At 33.1% G+C, this 23,384-nt stretch overlaps 1 protein-coding gene and 1 pseudogene across 1 annotated transcript in view; both read left to right on the top strand.

The window, feature by feature from the left end:
- LIPI (lipase I) overlaps window positions 1-22,451 on the top strand; it is a 46,026-nt gene extending 23,575 nt beyond the window's left edge. Inside the window, exons 8-9 of the mRNA XM_058296100.2 lie at window positions 2,071-2,247; window positions 22,260-22,451. Of these exons, the coding sequence (XP_058152083.1) occupies window positions 2,071-2,247; window positions 22,260-22,347 (265 nt within the window). The 3' untranslated portion in view covers window positions 22,348-22,451. The remainder of the gene's footprint in view (window positions 1-2,070; window positions 2,248-22,259) is intronic.
- Window positions 12,227-12,856, top strand: LOC139438823 (large ribosomal subunit protein uL10 pseudogene; annotated as a pseudogene).
- Window positions 22,452-23,384: the final 933 nt, after the last annotated feature.

Genomic DNA, 23,384 nt, shown 5'->3' with positions numbered 1-23,384 from the left:
ACTTTACAAATATCATGTTCTATGTGGAACACCGTGAAATATTGACACATTTTATTTAAATACATGAATTAGTACACTTTTCATGAAGGAATATACACTGTGGGAGCACATACACATAGCAAATAATCTGTCCATCTAAGCCTGGATAACAGTTGTATTTTTTTTCCATGAATAATTCTTGTCTCCTTATTTATTTATGTTTTGGGATTTAACTATGTTGTTTAGATGGCAGGGAAGTTAGAGATTTCTAAATGATCATTTATTTTCCTTTTTAAAATGGAAACAGTGTTATTTGCTCACTTTAGAAAAAGTCCATATTATACAATAGAAAACAAGAATAACATGTAATTATACAATCCAGGGAAACCCACACTTCCCATTTAGTTTCTAATTATTACTCCTTCTTCTCTCCCCCTTCTCTTACTTCTCCCTTTCCATGTGCATGCTGCTAACAAACACACAAACTTTTTGTAATTTAACAAAATTTGGATCTTATTGCAAATGAGTTTTACATCCTTATGTTGTATACTTGTTATAGTGTGATCATTTTTCTGTCTTTAAAATCACTTAAACTTTATATATAAAGCCAAATATTTTCATACACCAATATAGAATTTAAGTAGGGGAATGTCAATATTGGGTGTTCCATTTAGAATGATCCTTCAGGTAGATGATTATGGGGATTTTTAGTGAAACAAGACTGGAGGCAGGAGTCCAGAGGTGTGACTTTTGGAATAACTCATTCTAAAGAAGACTGGAACTTGAACCAAGTTAATGAAGTGAAAAAGAAGGGTGAGCTAGATTCTAGAGGTTTTAGCCTTTAGAATGGATGTGGTTTTATTATTAAATGAACATGTAATAATGAAGGAAAGAAACCAGTCTAGAGTGACTTCATGTTTTGAGCCTGGAAACTATTTGAATTATGGTGCCATTCACTGAGCTAAGAGATACACACATATGGGCCAGTTTAACCATACAATAAAAATTCTTGAGGGATCTGTATTTCAGGAATGATACTAGAAATTGGAGAGGAAATTTTGGACAAATTAGATTTCTTCCCTCATGTAATTTCAGTCTCATGCAGCAGAAAGGCTTTAAATTAATAACAATAAAATAACAATGCTCATCATTTTTCTATTCAAATATTGAGCCAGGTATTGACAATGCTCTGGTGAGTATAGGAAATTATTTCAACAGATATTTACAGTTTTCCTCCCTCCCTCCCTTCTTTCCATCCTTCCTTTCTTCCTGTTCCTCCTTCTTTAAATGTGCCTTTCCCTCAATTTTATTTAATGAGAGGAAATGCAGAGGAGTAGGCAGAAGATTTCCCTTTGGAATCAGAGGGTCCAACTTTGGCCTTATTGATTTCTGGTACTGGGGAATGAGCAATTGGCAGAGTGGTGAAGAACACTGACATGGCTGGATTTGTATTCCATCTCTGCATTCCCTAGCTGGGTGGCCTTGGGAAAGACATCGTGTTGCTCCCCTGTTCGGTTTTCTCATCTTCAAAATGGCAAGACTAATGGTACCTAATCCCAAGAGTTGTTGAGATATTTAAATGATCAAGTATGTACAACTTTACTGTATTTCCAACTACATTGTAAATTCTCAGGAAGCTGTGTTAATTATTATTAAATGTTACTTTTTTTCTTTTAAATTTTAGGCTTATATACATTATTATTTGAAGAAAAATATTTGATAAAATGATAGAAAACAAAATGTAAATATTAATTGAACACCCAGTCTGCTCAAGGAACTGTGTTAGTTATTGAGGGATTTAAAAAGAGAAGCACAGCTTCTTTAACCTCAGACAAAATTCCAATATAGCTGTCTAGTTGGAAAGATAAGATGTCCCACTTTTTTTCTCAAAAGCAGTTCCAAAATGTTTGCAATCATGTATGATGATGATGATGTTTAAATTATTGTTTAAATTCTTTCATAAATGTCTTGTTTGACCTTTTTTCTATAGATTGATCTCTATATCCTGCATCATTAAGATTATATTGACTTTATAGTTAAAATTACATTTCAAATTATAAATATACTGAATATATCATTTTTCCTATTTAGGGAGAGCAAATCATTTCATAAACTTCAAGAAGTCAAGATCCTTGCTCAATTTTTCAATGATGTTGTAAATATTTCAAGCATCGGTTTGACATATTTCCAGAGCTCAGATCTGCAATGTACTACATGCAACTACAGAATCCAGAGTCTAATGTTAAACTCACTTACATATCCAGAAAGGTAAAAAAAAAAACCACTAAATCGTGGTTGCAAATATTATTCTTTTAAACTTGAAAATATTGGTTTGTTAAGGAATGGTTTCATAAACCATGGATTCAAATATCATTTTATTGTACATTTCAGATTATATTTTACATGCGTATCAGAATATCAAAATGATGCAAAATGCATTACATGATCTTATAATTATTTATTTGATTTCCTAGTTACCTTTCTAAGAATGTTGGATTTCCTAGTTACCTTTCTAAGAGTGTTGGATATAGTAAGTAAGAATTTGTGGAGACTAAAACTATTAAAAATAATAAATGATAAGAACATGCACTTAGACAAGGTCTATACCAACAAAGAACAGTTGGCAAAATCTTTGAAATGTAAGTTCTCTTATAACTTCTGGTATGATACTATTTAGTCATTCAAAATTCAATAAGGAAGATGCTTTCATAATGCTGAAAATCTATAAAGTTGAATGTACTTGGTTTTTTATTAAAATGATTATGAAAATACAAAAATATACAAAAGATACGGATATTTTCAGAAGAAACATTAGCAACTTTCCCTACCAGAGTACAAGAAAGGGGGGAGGAGAAGAGAGAGAAAGAGAAAGATAGAGAGAAAGAGAAAAAGGGAGGAAGGATGTCAGAGCTTGAAGGACTACAGCTGTGAGATGTACAATCTTCAACAAACTTTTGTGTCCATCACCTTAAAGACGCAAAATCTTCACATTGCATAAGTATGGAAACAATACCTGTAGTGCCCCAAAGCTGCTTTCTAAGGAGGCCAGGTTTGCTGTACCATTTTATTCACCTTTCCTGCCCCATTAATACCTATCTTTGAGCAAAAGAATTTTGTTGGGTAAGAACAGAGAAACCCACATGCTGTAGTTTTATATCACTTTTTTTCCCTGGGATTTAAATGGAAAAGAATTCATATTGTTCATATATAGCTCCTCTTTATGGCATTGTAACAGGGAAAAGGGACCAACAGTTTCTTCCTTAGTTCAGAAGAGGCACACTATGTAAATTTGGGCCAAACACCAGAAATTTAGCCAGAATCTGAGGCTCGAGATGAAAAAGAGAAATTTAGTCCTGTACATGGGGAGGATAATCAACCCTTAAGTACATGTTCAAATGTGAGGGTGAAATAATCCTCTTGCCATTTAAGCAAAAGTGAACAGGAAAAATAATGACAACAGAATAATAAAAGGTGGCCTAATTCAACTTTCAGCAACATAAAAAAGAAAGATCTAACAATCAAGATTTAGACTGAGTATGTACTTTTAAAAGAGTTATTTCAAGAAATAGCAGTAACTTATAGAATGCATTACTCAATGTTATCAATGGTATTTATGAAAAGAGTAATTCTATGGAAGAGGAGATAAAGAATGAGAAAATGAGACAACAGATTGTGAATAAAAGGGAGTTTGCTAAGTTAAGAATCTGAAGCCAACATCAGATTTAGTTCTAGCACTAAAATTATAATATAAAATACTATAATTATAAAATTATAGAATAATTAACATTAACTTATAGAATATAGTTTACAGTATACCATAATATTTTTGTAGCAAAAGCAAAGAAGGTACTATATTGATGCAAAGGGTAAGTAAAAAGAATATGGGATTTAGTTTTCAGAGATGTGTATATTATCAAGCATTTATTCTTCTTATTTTCATCATTAACAAGGAGACCTTGGTCCTGCCATTTAACCAATCTGTGCTCATTTATTTCTGTGCATTGGAGAAACAATTAAGTTTGTTTTTAGGATTAAATAAAATAAATGTGCCCAAACAGAATTTTTTAAAGTAATGTTTCCATAATCTGTTACGCTGCCTTTGTTATTTTATTTTTTGAAGTTGAAAATAAAGTTTATTAATAAGAATAGTAAATGATAGAAATTAGCAATAATATGGAGAACAAACTTTATAATAACCCACAGAACAAATAAAGGTATATAAATAACAGAGAATATTGGATAATACTTTTGGGGGAAAATAACTAAAATTTAAAATGTGGATATCTGATATTACTGAAGAGGAGACACAACAGAAGAACTAATTACAGATGTAGTGAAGAAAAATTGAGGATAAGAGGATATAGGCCTGAAATCAAAAGGATGAACTAAGAAGCAGGAAACTAAACAGATGCCACCATTTAGACTCATTTTTATTTATTTTCCTTTAACAATTTGATAATAAAGATAGATTCTACAAGTATTCAAATAAATTTTTTGTGGAATGGAAGATTCAATGTTGTAGTAATGGCAATTCTTATTAAATGCACATGTAAGTTTGCATCAAATTCTAATCAAATTCTAAATGATATATTGCTTGTTCTTCCTCATTTTGGAAGAGCAAATTACTGAGATGAACCGAGAAAGTTTGAAAAATGAAAGTATTGTTTATATCTCTAAGTAGGTAAATATTTGCCTGGTTGCAGAATAACAAAAGTCAAGGCAGAAAAGTGAAAGAGAAATGTTAATCAATTTGCCTGCCTAAAAATTAAGAGATGGTGTACTTGGCTGCACCATCTCTTTCCTGACTTCTTTTAACACTCTCTCTCTTTTTTTTTTAAAGATTTATTTATTTCATTTTAATTCCCGCCCCCTCCCCCGGTTGTCTGTTCTCTGTGTCTATTTGTTGCGTCTTGTTTCTTTGTCCGCTTCTGTTGTCTGTCAGCGGCACGGGAAGTGTGGGCGGCGCCATTCCTGGGCAGGCTGCACTTTCCTTCGCGCTGGGCGGCTCTCCTTACGGGGCACACTCCTTGCACATGGGGCTCCCCTACACGGGGGGACACCCCTGCGTAGGGCGGCACTCCTTGCGCGCATCAGCACTGCGTATGAGCCAGCTCCATACGGGTCAAGGAGGCCCGGGGTTTGAACCACGGACCTCCCATGTGGTAGACGGACACCCTAACCACTGGGCCAAGTCCGTTTCCCTTTTAATAATCTCTTAATTGTTTTCCTGCTTCCATCTTTGTTTCCTGTAGTTTATTCTCACTACCACGTGCAGAACTCTCCAATGGCGTGCCTGTGTATATCCTCCCAATAAAAGTAAAGTCATCACAATGACAAGACTCTGCACAACTCCCCCCTATTCCTCTACTATCCCTGTACCTCTCTGGCATCAACTCCTATTTCTCTACACTTGCTGTCTGTATGGCCTCCGTGCTCATCCAGGTAGGATCTCCCTTAGAAACTTTACACTGACTCTTTGCTCTGCCTGGAATTTTCCTCACCTAAAATTGCCTGCCTATAGCTACCTTTGTCATCTCCAAGATTTTGCTCAATGTTCTCTTCTCAAAGAAGCCTACTACCCTTTTCATCCTGCTTAAAAAGGTATCTATCTCCCCCACCATTTCTGCTCCCTTCCACGGCTCTATTTTTTTTCTTCTAGGAATATCATTTATGGTGTACTATATGTTTTACTTATTTATGTATTTGTTATTTATTGTTTATCTCTCCTACCTAAAATGTAAGCCATTTAAGACCTCAATGAACAGTTTTAATTCTGTTCATTGAAGAAGTTCAAATGCCTTGAACTGTTCCTGGCACAAAATAGGCAGTCAAAGAATAGTTGTTGAGTGAAGAAATTAATAATAAATTGGCAAGGAAAAATTCACAAAATCAAAGTAACATATGGTTAATAGCCATACTTTAAAATGCTGAAGCCCAGTAGTATTCAAATAAGTTAAAAATAAAGCAATGAGGTGCAATCTACCTCAACTAATTGAAAAAAAAATCTCTTGTTGCTGAAGATGCCATTCTGTTTCACTGTTGGTAGGAAATAACACTGTTATGCATATTATGGAAAGAATTATTAATAACAAAATATATCAAGAACTCACAAATGTTAATACTTCTGGTTCATTATTTGCTCTTCTAGAATTTATACTTCGGAGATGTAACGTAGGGTACTGCTTAAGAGCATCATCTGTAGAGACTGACTGCCTGGGTTTGAATTCTAGTTCAACTACTTACTAGGTCCGTGACCTTGGACAAATTGATTAATCTTTCTGTGTCTCAGGTTTCTTGTCTGTAAAATTGGAATGATAACAGTCTACTTTATAAGGTTATTAAGAGGTTTATATACTTTATCTGTAAAGGATATAAAACATTGTTTGGCCTAGATATACTTGCCAAATGCAATGGCTGTGTCATGATGATGGGAGGGAGTGTTGCTGAGGGGGGGGAGAGGTGGGGTGGGGGAGGTAGGGTTCAATGGGACCTCATATATATATATTTTTAATGTAATATTATTACAAAGTAAATAAAATAAAATAAAAAAAAGATTACACAAGGATTGATATAAGACATGATAATTACAGCAAAAATGTACAGGGGCTGATAGGCTAAAATGTAAGTCATGATGTAAAACATAAGATAACTAAAATTTTAGAAAATTGTATAGTCTAAATTATAAACCACAATGTAAACCCAAATGTTACCTTGTTTGAAAGCTATTGTCTCAGTATCTGTACATCAGTTACAGTAAATATAGTATGAATATGTAAAAAAAAAAAAAAAAGAAAAACAAAAAAAATGATTGCTATGTATATACTTGTTAAATTAATTAATTGAAAGGAAATATTGGAAATATACCTAAATGTTTCTACATAAGAAATTTAATCACAATTTGATGTATAGTAGTGAAAAACTGGAAATAAATTAACTGCTCAAAATGGAGTAACTGACAAATTTATTATGGAGTATCTACAACAGGAAATGTTAGGTGTTCATTCAAATGGTAAAATTATCACAACATAATGGTTAATGAAAATTGAGATTATATACAATATAATTCTGAAGTTAGGGATAATCATACATGTTTACACAATTCACAATATTAAAAGAAAGCACACTATAAATTTTTAGTGTTTCAGATTGCATTATTTTAAATTTTTTGCACTACAATGTTTTTTTCAAAATATGTAAGCATATATTTATTATGTAATTAGAAAAAACTTAAATGTTTTTCTGTTTTTTTTCTTTGTCAAGTCACCTTGATGAAATAAGATAAATTTATACTGATACTTAAGTGAAAGGGTATACTTATGGCATTGTAACTTGCTGAATACTTTAAACAATCTAACAATTATCTTCTTGGCAAGTAATGCTTTTATAAATATATTAGCAAATCCTAAAAATTGCAGTGTTTATGGAAAGTAAAGAAATTTGTTGAAATGAGAATTTATTTTTGGATTTGATGTTGAAACAATGTGATTTAGAAATTATTTCCATATCTGCCCCTTGAATTTTTAAAAATATTGAACTCCTTAAGTAATCAAAAGTCCATAATATTTTACAGAAATTACTAGAATCAGAGTCTTTGATTCCTCAAAAAATGACAAAGAGACTTTTATGTTTAATCTTCCATGTGTTCTTTTTCTAATTGATGGCTCAAAGGCAATAGTTAGATCAAATGTTGTCCTTTGGGCTGACTTCATTGCATGCCAGCTGTGGAATGTAATGCTTCTGTTACATTTGCCCAATGTTATGCCATGTTATTACAAACCTGTAGGGTGAGAAATTTTGGCATATTTTACCAGTTTGAAAAAGAAAAAAACAACAAAAAATGAAGTGGTTGTGTGGATGAGTAGGTTTTTAGAAATAGTGGGGTCAGTAGAAGGCAAGGTAAGCTCTTATCAGCCTTACAAAGTCTTAATAGTTTTACATGGCTCTCTGGAATCTATCCATTTATAACATCCAGAAAGATATTCTCTTTTTTTCTCCAAGTTAGCCAAGCAAAAAGTTTGGTCTAATTATATGCATACCACTTATCCATGGACCAACCTGTTTACCTACCTATCTATAGATATATTGTTACTAGGCACTACAGAGAGCATCAAGGTAAAGAAAAAGGGCCAAGATAGTACTTATGAAGGGGCAGGCCACTTTGGACTATTACTAAATATCCTAGGTAGACTTAAAAATGCACACATTTGGAGAAGTAAATGGTAAAGAATAAAATCTCCCTCTGCTTAGGGAGAGAAATGAATTTCATTTTCTCCCTTCTTCCCAACCAAGGAATATTTGATACTAGCACAGTTGGCATATTCCAATATAACTAAACAGTAGTTTTTCATTGCCTTCCTAAAATATGAATAAACACATTTCATTATAAGAAAATATCACATACTAACTTGTAACAAAATGCTTAGGTTTATGTAATGAAGCATGTAATACTTGCCCGTTCATCTATAATTAGTTAGATAACTTAAAGAATTATCTCTATAACTAAACATGCACTGCATGGAAATGTTATTAATATATCTTAATAAATATGGTTCTTCTAAATATGGAAGCAATTCTAAGGATCAACATATTCTTGACTAGGAGAAAAATGAATGGAGAAGAAGCTTAATGTCAAGGAAATAAAATGGCAATGTATCACCCAAAACTCTTTCTGTTGTAAGGGACAGAAAATGCAATCACAAATCCCTACAGATGAAATATGTGACCAGATGTATCTGAAAGTCTTTTGGGATTGGCTGGCTTGGCTGGATTCAAGGCATCAGGCCATGCAATCAGAAGCACTTTTGTTCTAGCTTTTGGCTCGGCTATTCACATTTTTTTCATTCTCAGGCTTCTTGGTGGCAAGTTGGCTGCCAGTACCTCTAAATATACTTGATTGTAAATTTAAATCCAATAGGAAAGAGTAATCCCTATAGTTGTTAACCAGTTCATTGATTTTGGTTCATTAAAGTACACCTCTTTGAGTGCCACAATGTGATCAGAGAAATACAGTTTCTGATTGACCAGGGAATAAGTCCTCTGATTGTTGTATGCTGAACTCTGGAGAAAATATGAAGTCAAATTCCTCTAAGTTTATTGACTGAGAATAATAAGGATAATATTACTAGAAGAAAGGGGAATGGATGTTGCATGGGAAAAATAACATGCTACCACAGAGAGACTGAAGACAATTTAATGTTATGTAAAACATTAATTACACATAGATTCTCAGACTTGTAGTATATCCTGTTAAAGTTCAATACTGAGTTAGTGATTAAGAATAGTTAAATAGTAGGTTCTATATATTGCTGACTGATGGGTGAAATTAACTTATGAGAGAAAGCAAATCAGATGGCTAAGTCGAAGCACTCAAACTCAGATCTTTCCAAGATCTGGATACTTCAAACAATTTTGGGGCAGTTAATTTTATTCCTCAATTATGCTCAGAGTTCTTAATAACAGTGGTCTAGGATTTTGTCAGATAAGATTATATATAAGATTGATATAACTTCAAATATTAGAGAAGTAACTCCTCAGGTAATTTATTCCAATGCATTATGAAGGATTTATGTAAACTATTCAGGTGTATTGCTCTTTTTCAAATTAATTTTGTAGCTTTTGAATGCATGCCATATATACTTCATGTTGCTTCACAAGTTTACTATTGCATTTAGTTTTAGTAATTTCAAGATCCTTTTGAAAATATTATGTGTAATGCTTAGATTTAATGAAGTATTTAGTTAAGAATGGCCAAAGGAGCTGAATTTAATTTAGAGAATAACCTCAGAAAACCAATTTACAGTTATATTGTTTGTGATGATATCGTTAATGTTTTGTTTCTGTCTTTTAAACTGCATGGCTATAAGGTCAAGAGTATTTTGGGAGCAAGTAGGGATTGAAACCCTAGAATTCTGAGGGATGTTTAAAATGAGCAATTTTGGCAAAATTACTTTATATTTTCAAAGTTTCTTTAGCCATTGAAAACCTTCCCCCGACTCTCAGTATTCATTCCCACTCCCATTTTTTCTTGGTCCTCAAACGACACTCTTCGAGTCCAGTGGAATGTTGATAGGTGATACAAATAAAGAATTCCAAATAACATCAACAATGTAGGTTGTATATGTGTGTTTCTATTTATAATGCAAGCTATGCCTCATATAATGATAATAAAGTTATTTTTAGGACCAGAAATAAGCTTTTCTTTTATACTTTATGTACTCATTTGAGTCTTTTGTGGACCCCAGAAAATTATGTTCGTAAGCCAGCCCATTCCTGTGCCTATAACCCTATTGGATGTGTGGCCTTTTGGTTAGGTAGAGTTAAGGGACCTTTTGATTAGATCACTTCAGTTAAGGGCCTTTGATTAGATTGCGGGACCCAAAGTGGGTCCTTTCCCTCTCACTGGAGTGCTGTATAAATGGAAGTATGAGAGTAGAGACACACAGGAAAAAAGTCTTAAGGAGGGATTCCTGAGGCTGGAGGGTGGAAGCAGTGCAGCTCAGAGTCATAGAAAGAGGTGCTAGAGTCTTGATGCCTGGAGCAGCTCGAACCTGAAAAGACAGGCCTGGAGGAGAGGGAGAGAGGAGTGGGTCCCATTATGCCCTGCCATCTGCCTGATCGTCCACAGCTGCAACTTAGTGAGGCAGCATCTCTTAAAGTTGCCTGGACTTGGACTTTTCACAGTTTTGGAATTGTATGCTTCTATCCTAATAAATTCCTATTATAGAAGCCAGCCCATTTTTGGTATTTTGCATTGGCAACCTTTAGCAAATTAAAATATACTATTAGAGTCATTAATGAATAAAATATAGATATTCTAATATACTTAGGAATTTTTAGAAATTCAAACTTTTAATTATCATATTAAATGAAAAAATTTAGTCATCTCTTACTTCCAAATAAAATCTGTCTGCCGTTAGCTTACAGTAGATAAGAATTTGTTTTAAATATAAAATGTGACTTTTTAATTTGCCTAATTTTTGTTTTGACATAATTCTAGGCAGTAATTTTCTAACTGCACAATGTATTTAATAATTTTTAGGTTATGGTTACGAAATCTTCAGCATATATATTTTCACTAGTCTGTGAGATATAATTTTAGTAATTACATAAATATCCAACTATCAAATAAAATCTCAACAAGATTTTATGCAAAGTACATTTCAAATGTGTATCAATGTATTTTAAAATCAATCTTTCTTGTTCACAAAATGCTTATTTTCTTTCTGCATTTATATTTTACTTCTCCATAGTTTTTAAGTGGTATAAGGTATGTAAAGTAAATATTTGCCTCATAGTAGATGCGCAATTAATATCAATTCTTCTTTCTCCATTTTTCTTCCCTTTCCCTATTGGCTCCTATTTTAGTTTGCTAGACTGTGTAAAGCAGATACCACAAAAGAGGTTGTCTTTAAATAATGGGAATTTATTAGCTTACAAGCTTAACAGTTTTGAGGCTGTGAAAATGTCCAAATCAAGGCATCATCAAGACGATTCTTTCTTCCTAAAGAACTGCTACTGGTGATCCTAGTCTCCTCTGTCACATGGCAATGGACATGGTGGCATCTGCTGTTCTCTTAGTTCTCTTCCATGTTTTGTTGATTTTAGCTTCTTGCTTCTGTGGCATCTTCTTTCTCTGTATTCATTCTGTTTATAAAGTACTCTAATCAGAACATTCTGTATTGAATGAGGTGGGTCACACTTTAACTGAAGTAGCTTCATCAAAAAATTCTACTTAAAATGGGTCCACACTCACAAGATTAAGTATGTGGTTTCTGGGGTACAGAGTTTCAAATCACCCCAGCCCCCAACTTAGTTCCTCACTCCTCTTGTAATCTATAAATACACAATTCAAGCAACAGACTAACCATGCCAATAATTATATGAGATGGATATCTCTACATTATGGAAATAATATCAATAAAATGCTTTAGTTATAATATTTCTATGGAACTATATGCCTCATTTCATAATAAAAATTTCATTCATCATTATTTTCTCAACTTCTCATCTAAACTCCTTACCTACTTCTTTGCTCACAATACCCTTTATGATAACTGTAATGCTCTATAACCTCACCTTGTAGTGTCCTTGGGAATATACAAAGACTTTGAGCAGTGTTGACTAGGAACTTTAGTAAAAGAAATCTGGGCAGGCATAGTGACTTCACATGGGGCAAAGGCACCAGCACGGGAGGCAGCTGGCATCTCACTGATTTCATTGAGGTCCTCCTTGGTGAACACAAAGTCCACATTCCCCCGGATATGAGGCAACTGTTTCTCCAGGGCCGGGTTGTTTTCCAGATGCCCTCGGATGGCCTTGCCCATCAGCACCATTTCTTCCAGGCTTTAGGCATCACCACTAAGATTTCCAGGGGCACCATTGAAATCCTGAGTGACGTGCAGCTGATTAAGACTGCAGACAAAGTGGGAGCCAGCGAAACCACACTGCTGAACATGCTGAACATCTCCCCCTTCTCCTTTGGGCTGATCATCCAGCAGGTGTTTGACAGTGGCAGCATCTACAACCCTGAAGTACTTGACATCACAGAGGAAACTCTGCATTCTTGCTTCCTGGAGGGTGTTCGCAATGTTGCCAGTGTATGTCTGCAGATTGGTTACACAACTGTTGCATCAGTACCCCATTCTATCATCAGTGGGTACAAGCGAGTTCTGGGTTTGTCTGTAGAGACTGATTATACCTTCCCACTTGCCGAAAAGGTCAAGGCCTTCTTGGCTGATCCATCTGCATTTGTGGCTGCTGCCCCTGTGGCTACTGCCACCACTCCTGCTCCGCTATTGCTGCAGCCCCAGCCAAGGTTGAAGCAAAAGAAGAGTCTGAGAAGTCTGATGAGGATATGGGATTCATTCTCTTTGACTAGTCACCAAAAAGCAGCCAACACAGCTAGCTTTATTTGTGAATGAGGAAATAAAGGCTTACTTCTCTAAAAAAAAAATCTGCTTTGGTATCTTATATGGTAGGATTTATCTTCTGAATTCTTTGCCCCAATCTCAACCTTCTTACCTAGGAAACTAGTTTCTAAAGAAAGGGTTTTTAGGTTTTCCTGAGATGCAAATTTTGGACAATGCAAGGTATTTAAGGGGAAATATTGTGTATTAGGTATTGGTAAATCCTTTGAAGGTATGGGCATTAAAGGGAGGACTCAGAATATTTTATGTTTGTTAAAGACTTTCTAGATGAATTACAGTGGTTAATTGGTTTAGCCATCTACTACATTCCAGATATTATTTTTGCCATCCTTGCAACACCTCTCAGGTATGTCTTCTGTCTCTTTTATCTGTAAAGAATTGGAAACTCAGAGGCAGTAAATAACATGTGTAAGTTTACTCAGCTAAGAAGCACCTTTGGAATGACTTGAAATCAAACCCTTTGCACCCCAAAATCAATGATCTTGGGGGTTTGAATTTGTTGTTTACTTTTTTCTTTTGCTTTTGATTGCTGTTATTTTTAAAGAAACTTTTTTTTTTTACCAGTTAATAGAGTCAATTATTCACACTGTGGAATATTTGTAAAATTTAGATCATGTGCAATCCTCCCACAAAGAGATCACAACTGTTAATATTCTGTTATACTTATCATCACATGTGTTATAATTGTGTCATATATTTAAATATTAACCCTATACTATAAGCAAGGTTGCTGTTTACATAGATAACAATATGAATGTGATGTACCAGGCACTGTGGCCCTGATTATAAGCATTTTTCTTTTTTTTCTGAGTCAATAGCTGCATTCAATCTTCTGTGAAATATTCGACATAAATATTCCTTTATTGTTGGGCACTCAGTTTTTCCCTACGCTTGCTTATCATAAATTATATTGCAGTGAATATCTATTCATAAATATTTACTTGTATTTTAAACAAATAAATGTCCTCATTATATATTTAAGAAGGATATCAAGGAGGAAGAATATTTTCAACTCTTCCCTCTTATCATATTTTGCTCATTCTTTGATACAGAATGTTGATGAGCCCATAGTCAGTAGTTTCTTTATCCATGCACTTCTCTTTTTAAGTCACTTATTGTAGGAGAATGAAAAGAGAAAGGCAACCAGACTGTGTCTACTAGTACATTTGACACTCAAAATTCTTAATCTTGTTCTACATGGACTAATGTCACATTCAACTTATTTATAGTTTAAGTAAAAAAGAAGGGTAAGGTGATTGGGATATGCTACAGAGCAAAAATAAGCAGCTCATTTCATAATTTTTACATAAACTCTAAACAGTAGACTAAGAAAATTGACTATATTTTCAAATTTTGATGCCATTGCATTTATTAAAGGAAAATAAAAAATCTCAAGTACATTTTGTATATGCTTAACAAAGCTCTTAACAGTCCCTGCTAATTATGGATGCTAACAGATGTCTGGATGAAATGTAGGCTTTAAGTTTAATTACCTAGATAATTGCTGTAACCTTCTAGTTGCTTTTCCTATTTGGATCTTTCCATTTAGATAAAGTGCAATTAATGAGAATTAACACTGCCAAATTATTGGGACTGTGAACTACAAAATGCGATGCTTTATGGTCCAGACTAAACGGTGCATGCACTGAACAAGTAATTATCTGTGATATAGACCACAACATGGGTCTTCTCCAGCATTTCCAGAAGAGTAGGACTTTAGAACTTAAGAGCCTAGAGCAGGGGTTCTTAACATTTTTTGTTCCATGCACCCATTGCCAGTCAGGTAAAAACCATGGACACCTTACTAAGTCCACACTATACTGTGTATTATTTAGTAAATATATCACACCTGCACCAACACCTGTCCCCACCAGAGTAATGTTTTTTTGAATTTCAATTCAAGCTCACGGACCCCTTGTTAAAAACTCTTGGCCTAGAGGGATATGCATCATGGCGTTAGGCTGGTATGACTTTTTGAGTAACGTTGGACTAAAACTACTTTAAAAATTATACGCAGTAACATTTATTAGTTTTTGGTGAATAATTCTATGAATTTGATAAATGCTTAGATTCATAAAACAACCACCACAATCAAGATACAGAACAATTCAATCAATCCCTAAAACTCTCTCCTGCTGCCTCTTTGCTTTCAACCCTGCCTCTACCATCAACTCCTGGCAACCACTGTGCCCATTTCTGCCTAGTTTTTTGAGTATGGATTGTTTCAATTAAATTAAGGATTACAAAATTCATCCATGTTATTGCTTATATCAGTGGGTTATTTTTTTCATTTCTTTTTTTGTTGTTTATTTTGTTTTACCTTTTTTTGGTTCAGTGGGTTATTATTGATGGATTACATTCCACTATATATATCATCGTTTCCAAGGGCTGCCGTAACAAAGTACTAAAACTGGATGGTTTAACTGAAATGTCTCACTGTTCTTGAAGCTAGAAATCCAAAATCAAATTGTCCACAGGTCTAAGCTCCCTAGGAATTCTGTAGGGGAGAATCTCTTCTGAGCCTCTCTTATGGCTTCTCTCCTGGTGGTGGCCAACAATCCTTGGCATTTCTTGACTTCTGGCATTTCTCTACCTCTGTTATCAAATAGCTGTCTTCTTTCTCCTGTGTCTGTCTGTCTGCATCTCTTTTAAGAACTCATCCTACTCTAGTATTACTTCATTTTAACTTACTTAATTCCACCTGAAATGACCTATTTCTAAATGAGGTCACCTCTACAGCACCAGGATTTTGAACATGTCATTTGGGGAAAAACAATTCACCACATAATCTATGGTTATACCCTAAGTTTATCTACTGACCAGTTAAAGGGCATATAGTTTGCTGGTTGTTTTTCAATGTCTATGAATAAAATCATCATAAATGTTCATGTATAGGTTTTTATGTGACCATAAATTTTCATTTCTCATGGGTAAATACCTAGAAGTGGGATTGTTGGCTTACATGGTAAGTGTATATTTAACTTTATAAGAAACTGCCAATTTTTTTCCCAAAGTGGGTGTACATTTTACATTCCCACCAAAAACATATGAAGGTTCCATTTGCTCTACAACTTTACCAGTTTTTGTTTGTTTTCAATTTTAGCTTTTCTAAAAGATGTGTAGAGGTGTTTCATTGTGCTTTAATTTGCATTTCTGCAATGACTAATGATGTTGATCATCTTTTTATATGCTATTTGCCATCTGTATGTCTTTTTTTGGGTAAAATGTTGAAATATTTTGCCTATATTTTTATTATACTGCTTGTTATCATATTGAGTTTTAGGAGTTCATTATATGTTCTGAACACGAGCCTTTTGTTGGATATGTAACTTGAAATACTTTTTGCCAACCTGTGTCTTGTATTTTCATTCTCTTAAGAATAATTTTCACAACTGAGCATTTTAAAATTTAATTTAGCCATATTTTTCATTTATTTTCTTGTATGGAGTGTGAATTTGGTGTATTATCTCAGAACTTTGCCTAACCCGGTGATTCTTAAGTAGTGGTAGTTTTGCTTCCCTTCTCAACACTCAGGAAGGATATTAGGCCATGTCTGGGTACATTTTTGGTTGTCACAGCTGGGGCAGAGTGCTATTGCCATCTAGTGGGTAGAGGCCAGGGATGCTACTTACTACCCTAAAGTGGATGGAACACCCGGGTCCCAAATATTTTATCCTATGTTTTCTTCTAGAAGTGGTATGGTTTTGAATTTGCATTCAGATCTGTGCCCTGAGGTTTTTTTGTATAACGATACATGAAGTATGGGCTTAAAGTTCATGTTCATCCACATGGATGTCTAGGTGTTCTTGTTCAATAACATTTGTTGAAAAAACTATCATTTCTTTCTCCATTGAATTGTTTTTAGACATTTGTTAAAAATCAATTGACCATGCCTGCTCTATTTCTGGACTCTATCCAGTTCCATTGATCTATTACTTATTTTATTGCCAAAACCACACTGCTTTGATTATAGTAACTTTATAATATGCTTAAAATAAAGTAATTTGATTACTCTAACTTCGTTCTTTTAAAAATTTGTTTAGTCAATTCTAATACAATTTTATAACCAGCTTGTCTATATCTAAAAAATACCTCATTAGGATTTGATTATAATGAATCTGTAAGTCAATTTAGAACATCTTATCAATATTATTCTTTTTATCAAAGTTTTTATATCCATGAACATGGTATATCTTTCCATTTATTTATAACTTTGATTTCTTTCAAAGGTATTTTGTAATTTTTTGCATATAAGGATCCTGTACATTTTGTTAAATGTATCTTGATTTACTTTTTGACTTGGTGCTATTATTATTTAAGGGTGTTGTTTGAAACTTTTGTTTCCAATTGCCCATTGGTAGCATATAGAAATACATTTTTTCTTTTGTACATTGGCCTTGTATATTGTCTTCTTGCTATACTTCCTTATTAGTGTAGATTCCTTGTATTTTTTTTTATGTAGAAAATTGTCATAGAGAAAAGAGACAATTTTATTTCTTCTTATTTATATACTTTTTATTTATTCTCCTCCTTTATTCACTTCTAGAATGAAGTGGAATAGGAATAGCAAAAACAGACATCCTTACCCTGTTTCTGATCTTATTAGGAAAGGATTCATTCTTCTACTGGTAAATATTACTTTAGCAGTCGGTATTTGAAGATGCCCTCTTTCAGCTTAAGGAAGCTCCTTTATATGCCTTATTTTCTGAGAGTTTTTACCATGAATGAATCTTAAATTTTGTCAAATGATTTTTCTGTATATATGCAAGTAACTATATGGTTTTTCATCTTTTTCTATGTTGATATGGTGAATTACACTGAATTCTTTTCCAAATTATCTCAGACTTACATTCCTGGGATAATACAATTTGGTTGTGGTATATTTTCCTTTTAAAATTGCAAATTTTAAAAAATAAAATAGAGAATTTTGTGTTTATGTCCATGAGAAATATTGGTTTATAGTTTTCTTTCCTTGCAATGTTTTTGTTTGGATTTGGTGTAAGTGCAATAGTAACCTCATCTACTTTTCTGGAAGAAAGTAGAGAATTGTTATTATTTCTTTCTTAAATATTTGGAAAAGAATTCACCAGTATAGTCATTTGGATTAAAATTGCTCTTCTTTTTCTAATTTCTTAAGGTGAAAACTGAGATAATTGATTTGAGACTTTTTTATTTACTGATAGAGGCATTTAGTGCTGCAAATTTCCTTCTAAGTATTACTTTAGGAATATCTCTCAAATTTTCATTGTATTCATAGTACCTGCTAATTTTCCTTTTGATTTCTTCTTTGAACTATGAGTTATTTATAAGTGTACTATTTAGCATCTAAATAATTTGTGGCATTTAGGGAGATCTTTGTGTTATTGACTTCTGGTTTAATTCCATTGTAGTCAGAGAATATACATTGTAAGACTTTAATCTTTTTTATATTTTTGAGAGTGTTTTATGGCCTAGTGTATGGCCTACCCGGGTAAACTTTCCATATGGGCTTTAAAAAATGTGTATTCAACTGTTGTTGGCTTGAAGTCTCCTATAAATGTCAAACAGGTAAATTTGATTGGGAGTATTACTCCGATATTACTTATTCTTATTGACTTTCTGGCTACTTGTTTGATCAAGTATTGAAAGGGGTATGTTGAAGTCTTGGGCTATAATAATGGATTTTTCTATTTTCCTTGCTGTTCTCTCAGTTTTTGCTTTATATATATGAAATTTTAGTTATAGGTACATTAATATCTGGGTTATTATGACCCCTATTAAATTATGAAGCAATCTTCTTTTTCCTTGGTAATATTCTTTGCTCTGACATGTACTTTTCTGATATTAATAGAGCCACTCATGTATTCTTTTGATTAGAATTAGCAAATTTCTATCTTTTTTTATCTTTTATTTTCACAAGAAAATAGATTTTAAACAAAATCCAAAATAACTCTTGACGTTATATAAATGAAGAGAGGCTTTAAGTACACCTTATTTCTTTGTACTGTAGATTTCCTAGTTTACAGATTCAAGTGTGCAGTTAAAATCAGCAATGGTTTTATAAAAATGTATTCCAAAGATTAAAAAAAACCCACAACCCTCAGTCACCTAGCACCTTGGTTTAAATTGTATATATATGTAAGTATTCCCATATGTACACGTGATTCACAAAGACCTTGAAAATGGCATTAATGATAAAAATGAAATAGACTACAGTGGAATTTCAGCTTCTCAAGGCCCTGAATCTTGCTAAAAACCAAGTGGTATTTCAACTGTGAAGTTATGCGTTAGTAGAGAAGGTATTTCCTCAGATGTATTTATGCAAGTTGTACACCTCATCTTGCTGAGCCATTCTTTTCTTAGAGTAAATCTTTTTAATTTTAACATGTTTGTGATTTTATTTTTAAAGTGTATGTCTTATAGGTATCAAATAGTTAAATTTTGCTGTTTTATTAATTCTGAAGTTCTCAGCCATTTAATTGGAGTATTTGAATATTTTCATTTATTGTGATTACTGATATGGTTGTGTTCAAATCCATCACCTTGTCATCTTGTTTTCTATTTGTCTTTCTCATCCTTGTTCTCCTTTTCCTCATTTTTTTTGCCTTCTTTTGGATAAACTGAGTACTTTTATATTCCATTTTATCTTCTTTGTGAACTTAATAGCTATGAATCTTTGTTTTATTATTTTAGTGGTTGCTTTGGGATTTAATTTGTCGTAGTTTATCTTCAAGTGAATTTTACCATTTCTCATATAATCTTATGCTAGTATTTCCATTTTTCCCACCATTGTCTTGGTGGTGTTATTGTAATACATTTTATTCGGGCATATACTAACTACTTGATCATATATCGTATTATTATTTTTAAAATATATTTTTGTTAGAGAGGTTGTGAACTTACAAAACAGTCATGCACATATATGGAATTCCCATAAAACATCCCTAGGCCAACACACTACTTTGTTGTGGAACATTTGTTACAGATTATGAGATAATATCATCATACTGTTACCACTAACTGTGTCCAGAGTGTACATTTGGTATATTTTTTCCTATATCCCCCTATTATTAAACAGTATATCTTTGGCATTGATACAAGAATATAATAGTATTGCTGCTAAGTATAGTCCATAGGTTACATTAATTGTATTTTTCTCATGCTTTTCCACTTTCTTTATATTGTATTATTCTTGCTTAGTCAATCTATTAATATATTTAAGTAACAAAGAAAAATATACATTTATCCACAAGTTAAAATTCCAGATGTTCTTTCTTTCCTTATGTAGAGCCATTACCTTTTACTCTTAATTGGCGAGAACATTGTCCTAAATAGCTTTGTCAGGGAATATTAGATGCAAAGATGTGGTGATATCAGTTATGTGGAAGCCTTAGGGAGCAAAAAATGACATTTTAAAAATGAGAAGGTACATGTATCTCTTATAGTTTGGTACAACATATGTGGATTAAAATGTAAATTGATAACTAGATGTATTTGAATTTTTTGAGAGATTTTACAACTGCATTTCATCTGTTATTTTTATGAAAGTTTATACTTTACCAAATGGAAGGTGTCCATTTATAATAATTTGCAGTAAGGAAAGCATTAGAAATGCAATATTCAGTGTACTTTTGAGATTAAAAAATGGAGTAAAGATATAATATTCTCTTTCCCCAGGTAGTTCAACATATATCAGAATTTTTTTTCAAAATTATGGTGTTCTTATATTTGATTTTTTTATTTTCTGCAGAGAAGGAGCACAGGTTATTAATATATCAAAATTAGAGTGATGGCAGTAGAACTAGAGGGCTTTTAACAAAATTAACGAAGAAAAATAATTTTGCTTGCCTACACTGTATTATAATGCTTGCTAAGGCTTTGCGAACAACCAACTATGTAAGGGAAAATACATTTATTTGCAATATTAGTGATTAAAAATCTTCCAGTGATAAAAGGATGTAAAGCTTTTATTCTTTCGTAAAAAAGGAACAAAACCCACATGTTTGAATAGTGTATTATAATTATATGAATAGGGTGATTACTTTTAGACTAGGTTGTTTTATCCACACATAAGTCTATGACACACTTGTTCTGTGACAACTTAAAAATGGGATGGATTAAGTAGATCTAGGACATTCAGTGAACAAGGGATGTTGCTGAGGGAAGATAAATATTTAAAATAAGTATATAAACATTTGTTTGGGGGAATGTTAAAGCTTTCCCTTTATTCATTACTTAGTAAAGAAAGGATGATATCTGTTTTTTTTCAATTGTATGTAGTTATTATAAAGATAGGAATTCAAGTTTTGCTCTCCCACAACTTAAAAAAAAATTTTTTTTCAGACTTCTAAAAGATCTTATAAGATTGAAGCACTATCATATTACATTTATTGGTATTGTATTACAGCTAACATGTCTAACTGCTTTTATAATTTCAAATGGGATGTACTGTAGTGTCCTAAATAAACTTTTACAATGAAAGATAATTGTCTATTTGTTTTTACTCTTAAACACATTAGTAGATATAGGAAATTTGCTTATTTAAAATTGATTTTACTCGGAAATACTGTTGACCTATTTAAAAAAAAATTGTCAAATTGTGTGTTAACTGATTTGGAAGGGTACTGGGAACAATTTACCTACTGTGCTAGAGCAGTGTACATGTCATATAAGGGTGAACTACACCAGCACTTGGACAGTTGAATGGCCCATTTTCTATGACTAAATTACTAAGGCTGACACAGGAAATCTGCTCCTTTCCTGCTCTTCTATCAACCATTTCTTATTTTAACGGCTGACTTTCTTTTGAGAGTTTTCAAGAAGTTAACAGGAAGAGGAAGAAATAATTAAATAAAAAAGTTATGACGACCTCAGAAATCTTCAAAATTGATCTGGTCTCTCCTAGATATAAAATATTTAAGCATTTTTATTTCCAGTTTAGTAGTTAGCAAAAGAGGTATAATTGGATCATTTTGATGAAAATGTGTTTGTGCAATACTTTCCAACTCTTCCACGGTGTCTGTTTTGAAGTAAAGGAGTAGCCTGTCCTCTAGGAGGTGATTTCAGGCTTCAGCTATGTATTTCACTATCCATCCCATATGATGCAAGGATTCCAGTGAAGCAGCAAGGAGAGAAGATGGTGAAACAGAATTTTTTTCTTTCTCATTAAGTATTGTGTGTTTTGCTTCCTTACACTGCAAAACACACAGCAAAATGAGTTGGAGTTGAAATGATCTTATAGATTTGTTCTAATTCCCTTTATTTGGCAAACTAGCTAGTGACAGGTGTAGCATATTCTATTATTTATATGAGAAGGAAATAAACTTTTCTGGTTTTGATAATGATTTTTTTTCTGTCTCTCTTTTTCTTTAACAGGCCACCACTTTGCAAGTATAATTTTGTGCTTAAAGAACGTGAGGAAGTATTTCTTAGTCCAAGCACATGTAAATTAAGAAAGATATAACTGCAATGCCTTTTTCCACTGAATATGACAACTGTACTAATTTGTGAACTGGAGAATTTGTAAATGGGAACAGTGAAATAATTCTTTTAAAATGCATCATTCAATCCGGGATTCAGATATTTTTACTTCTTGAATACATTTTTAAGAATCAAAAATATGGAAAATAAAAATGCAGATGGTAAAGCATTCTGGATATATTCTAAAAGCTTTTTATTTCTTGGTTTACTGTATTTGCTCCCTGAATCAAATCTTTATCATTCAATGTTCACCTTAATTATTCCTGTTAAGTACATATTTTTAGATAAATTAAGGAAGCTTAGTGCAGTACCATTCTACACTCCTCAGACGTGCAGAAGTAAAAGAAATACAGATATACATATTTTTTTTAATTTGTAAATTTGTCTTTTGGAGAAATCACTTGAACTAATGTAAACTTTGTGAAAATAAATACACTTTTGGCTTAAATACCTACTTGGCACTATGTAAATAAAGGATTTGCTTCTATGGTGCATATGGCTATATAATGCTTAAAGTCAAATCCTGCCTCCACCACTTACTAACGGTGTGGTGGTAATTTACTCATTGTGTCTAAGTCACTGTCTTGGATTTCAGGCTGCTATGACAATTATAAAACAATCTGTTGGCTTAACAGTGGGAATTTATTGTCTCACAGTTTCAGAGAACAAACCTCTGACTTCCTTAACAGCAGTTCAGCTGGCCAGCAATCCTTGGATTCCTCAGCTTCTCTGTCACCTGGTAATGTCCTCTCCTTTCTCTTCTGGGTTCCAGCTCACAGCTGACTCCTCCTCGTGGTCTTTTATAATGTCCCCAGTAATAGAATTAAGACAAATCTGGATTCTCTTGGCCACAGTTAAACTAAAAATAACACCCACAAAAGGGCCTGTTTACTAGTGTGTTCACGCCTACAGGAATGGGATGAAGATAAATAACTTTTTTTTCCTGGGGTATATAATTCAACCTGCCATAGCCACATAACCAGGTTTTGGTGAAGATTGACCCTTTAAAGCATTTAGTGG

This window comes from Dasypus novemcinctus, chromosome 4, assembly GCF_030445035.2.
Source record: "Dasypus novemcinctus isolate mDasNov1 chromosome 4, mDasNov1.1.hap2, whole genome shotgun sequence".
NCBI classification, from domain to species: Eukaryota; Metazoa; Chordata; class Mammalia; order Cingulata; family Dasypodidae; genus Dasypus; species Dasypus novemcinctus.
Note: the sequence above shows the minus strand (reverse complement) of the source record. Positions and strands in the feature narration are given on the sequence as shown.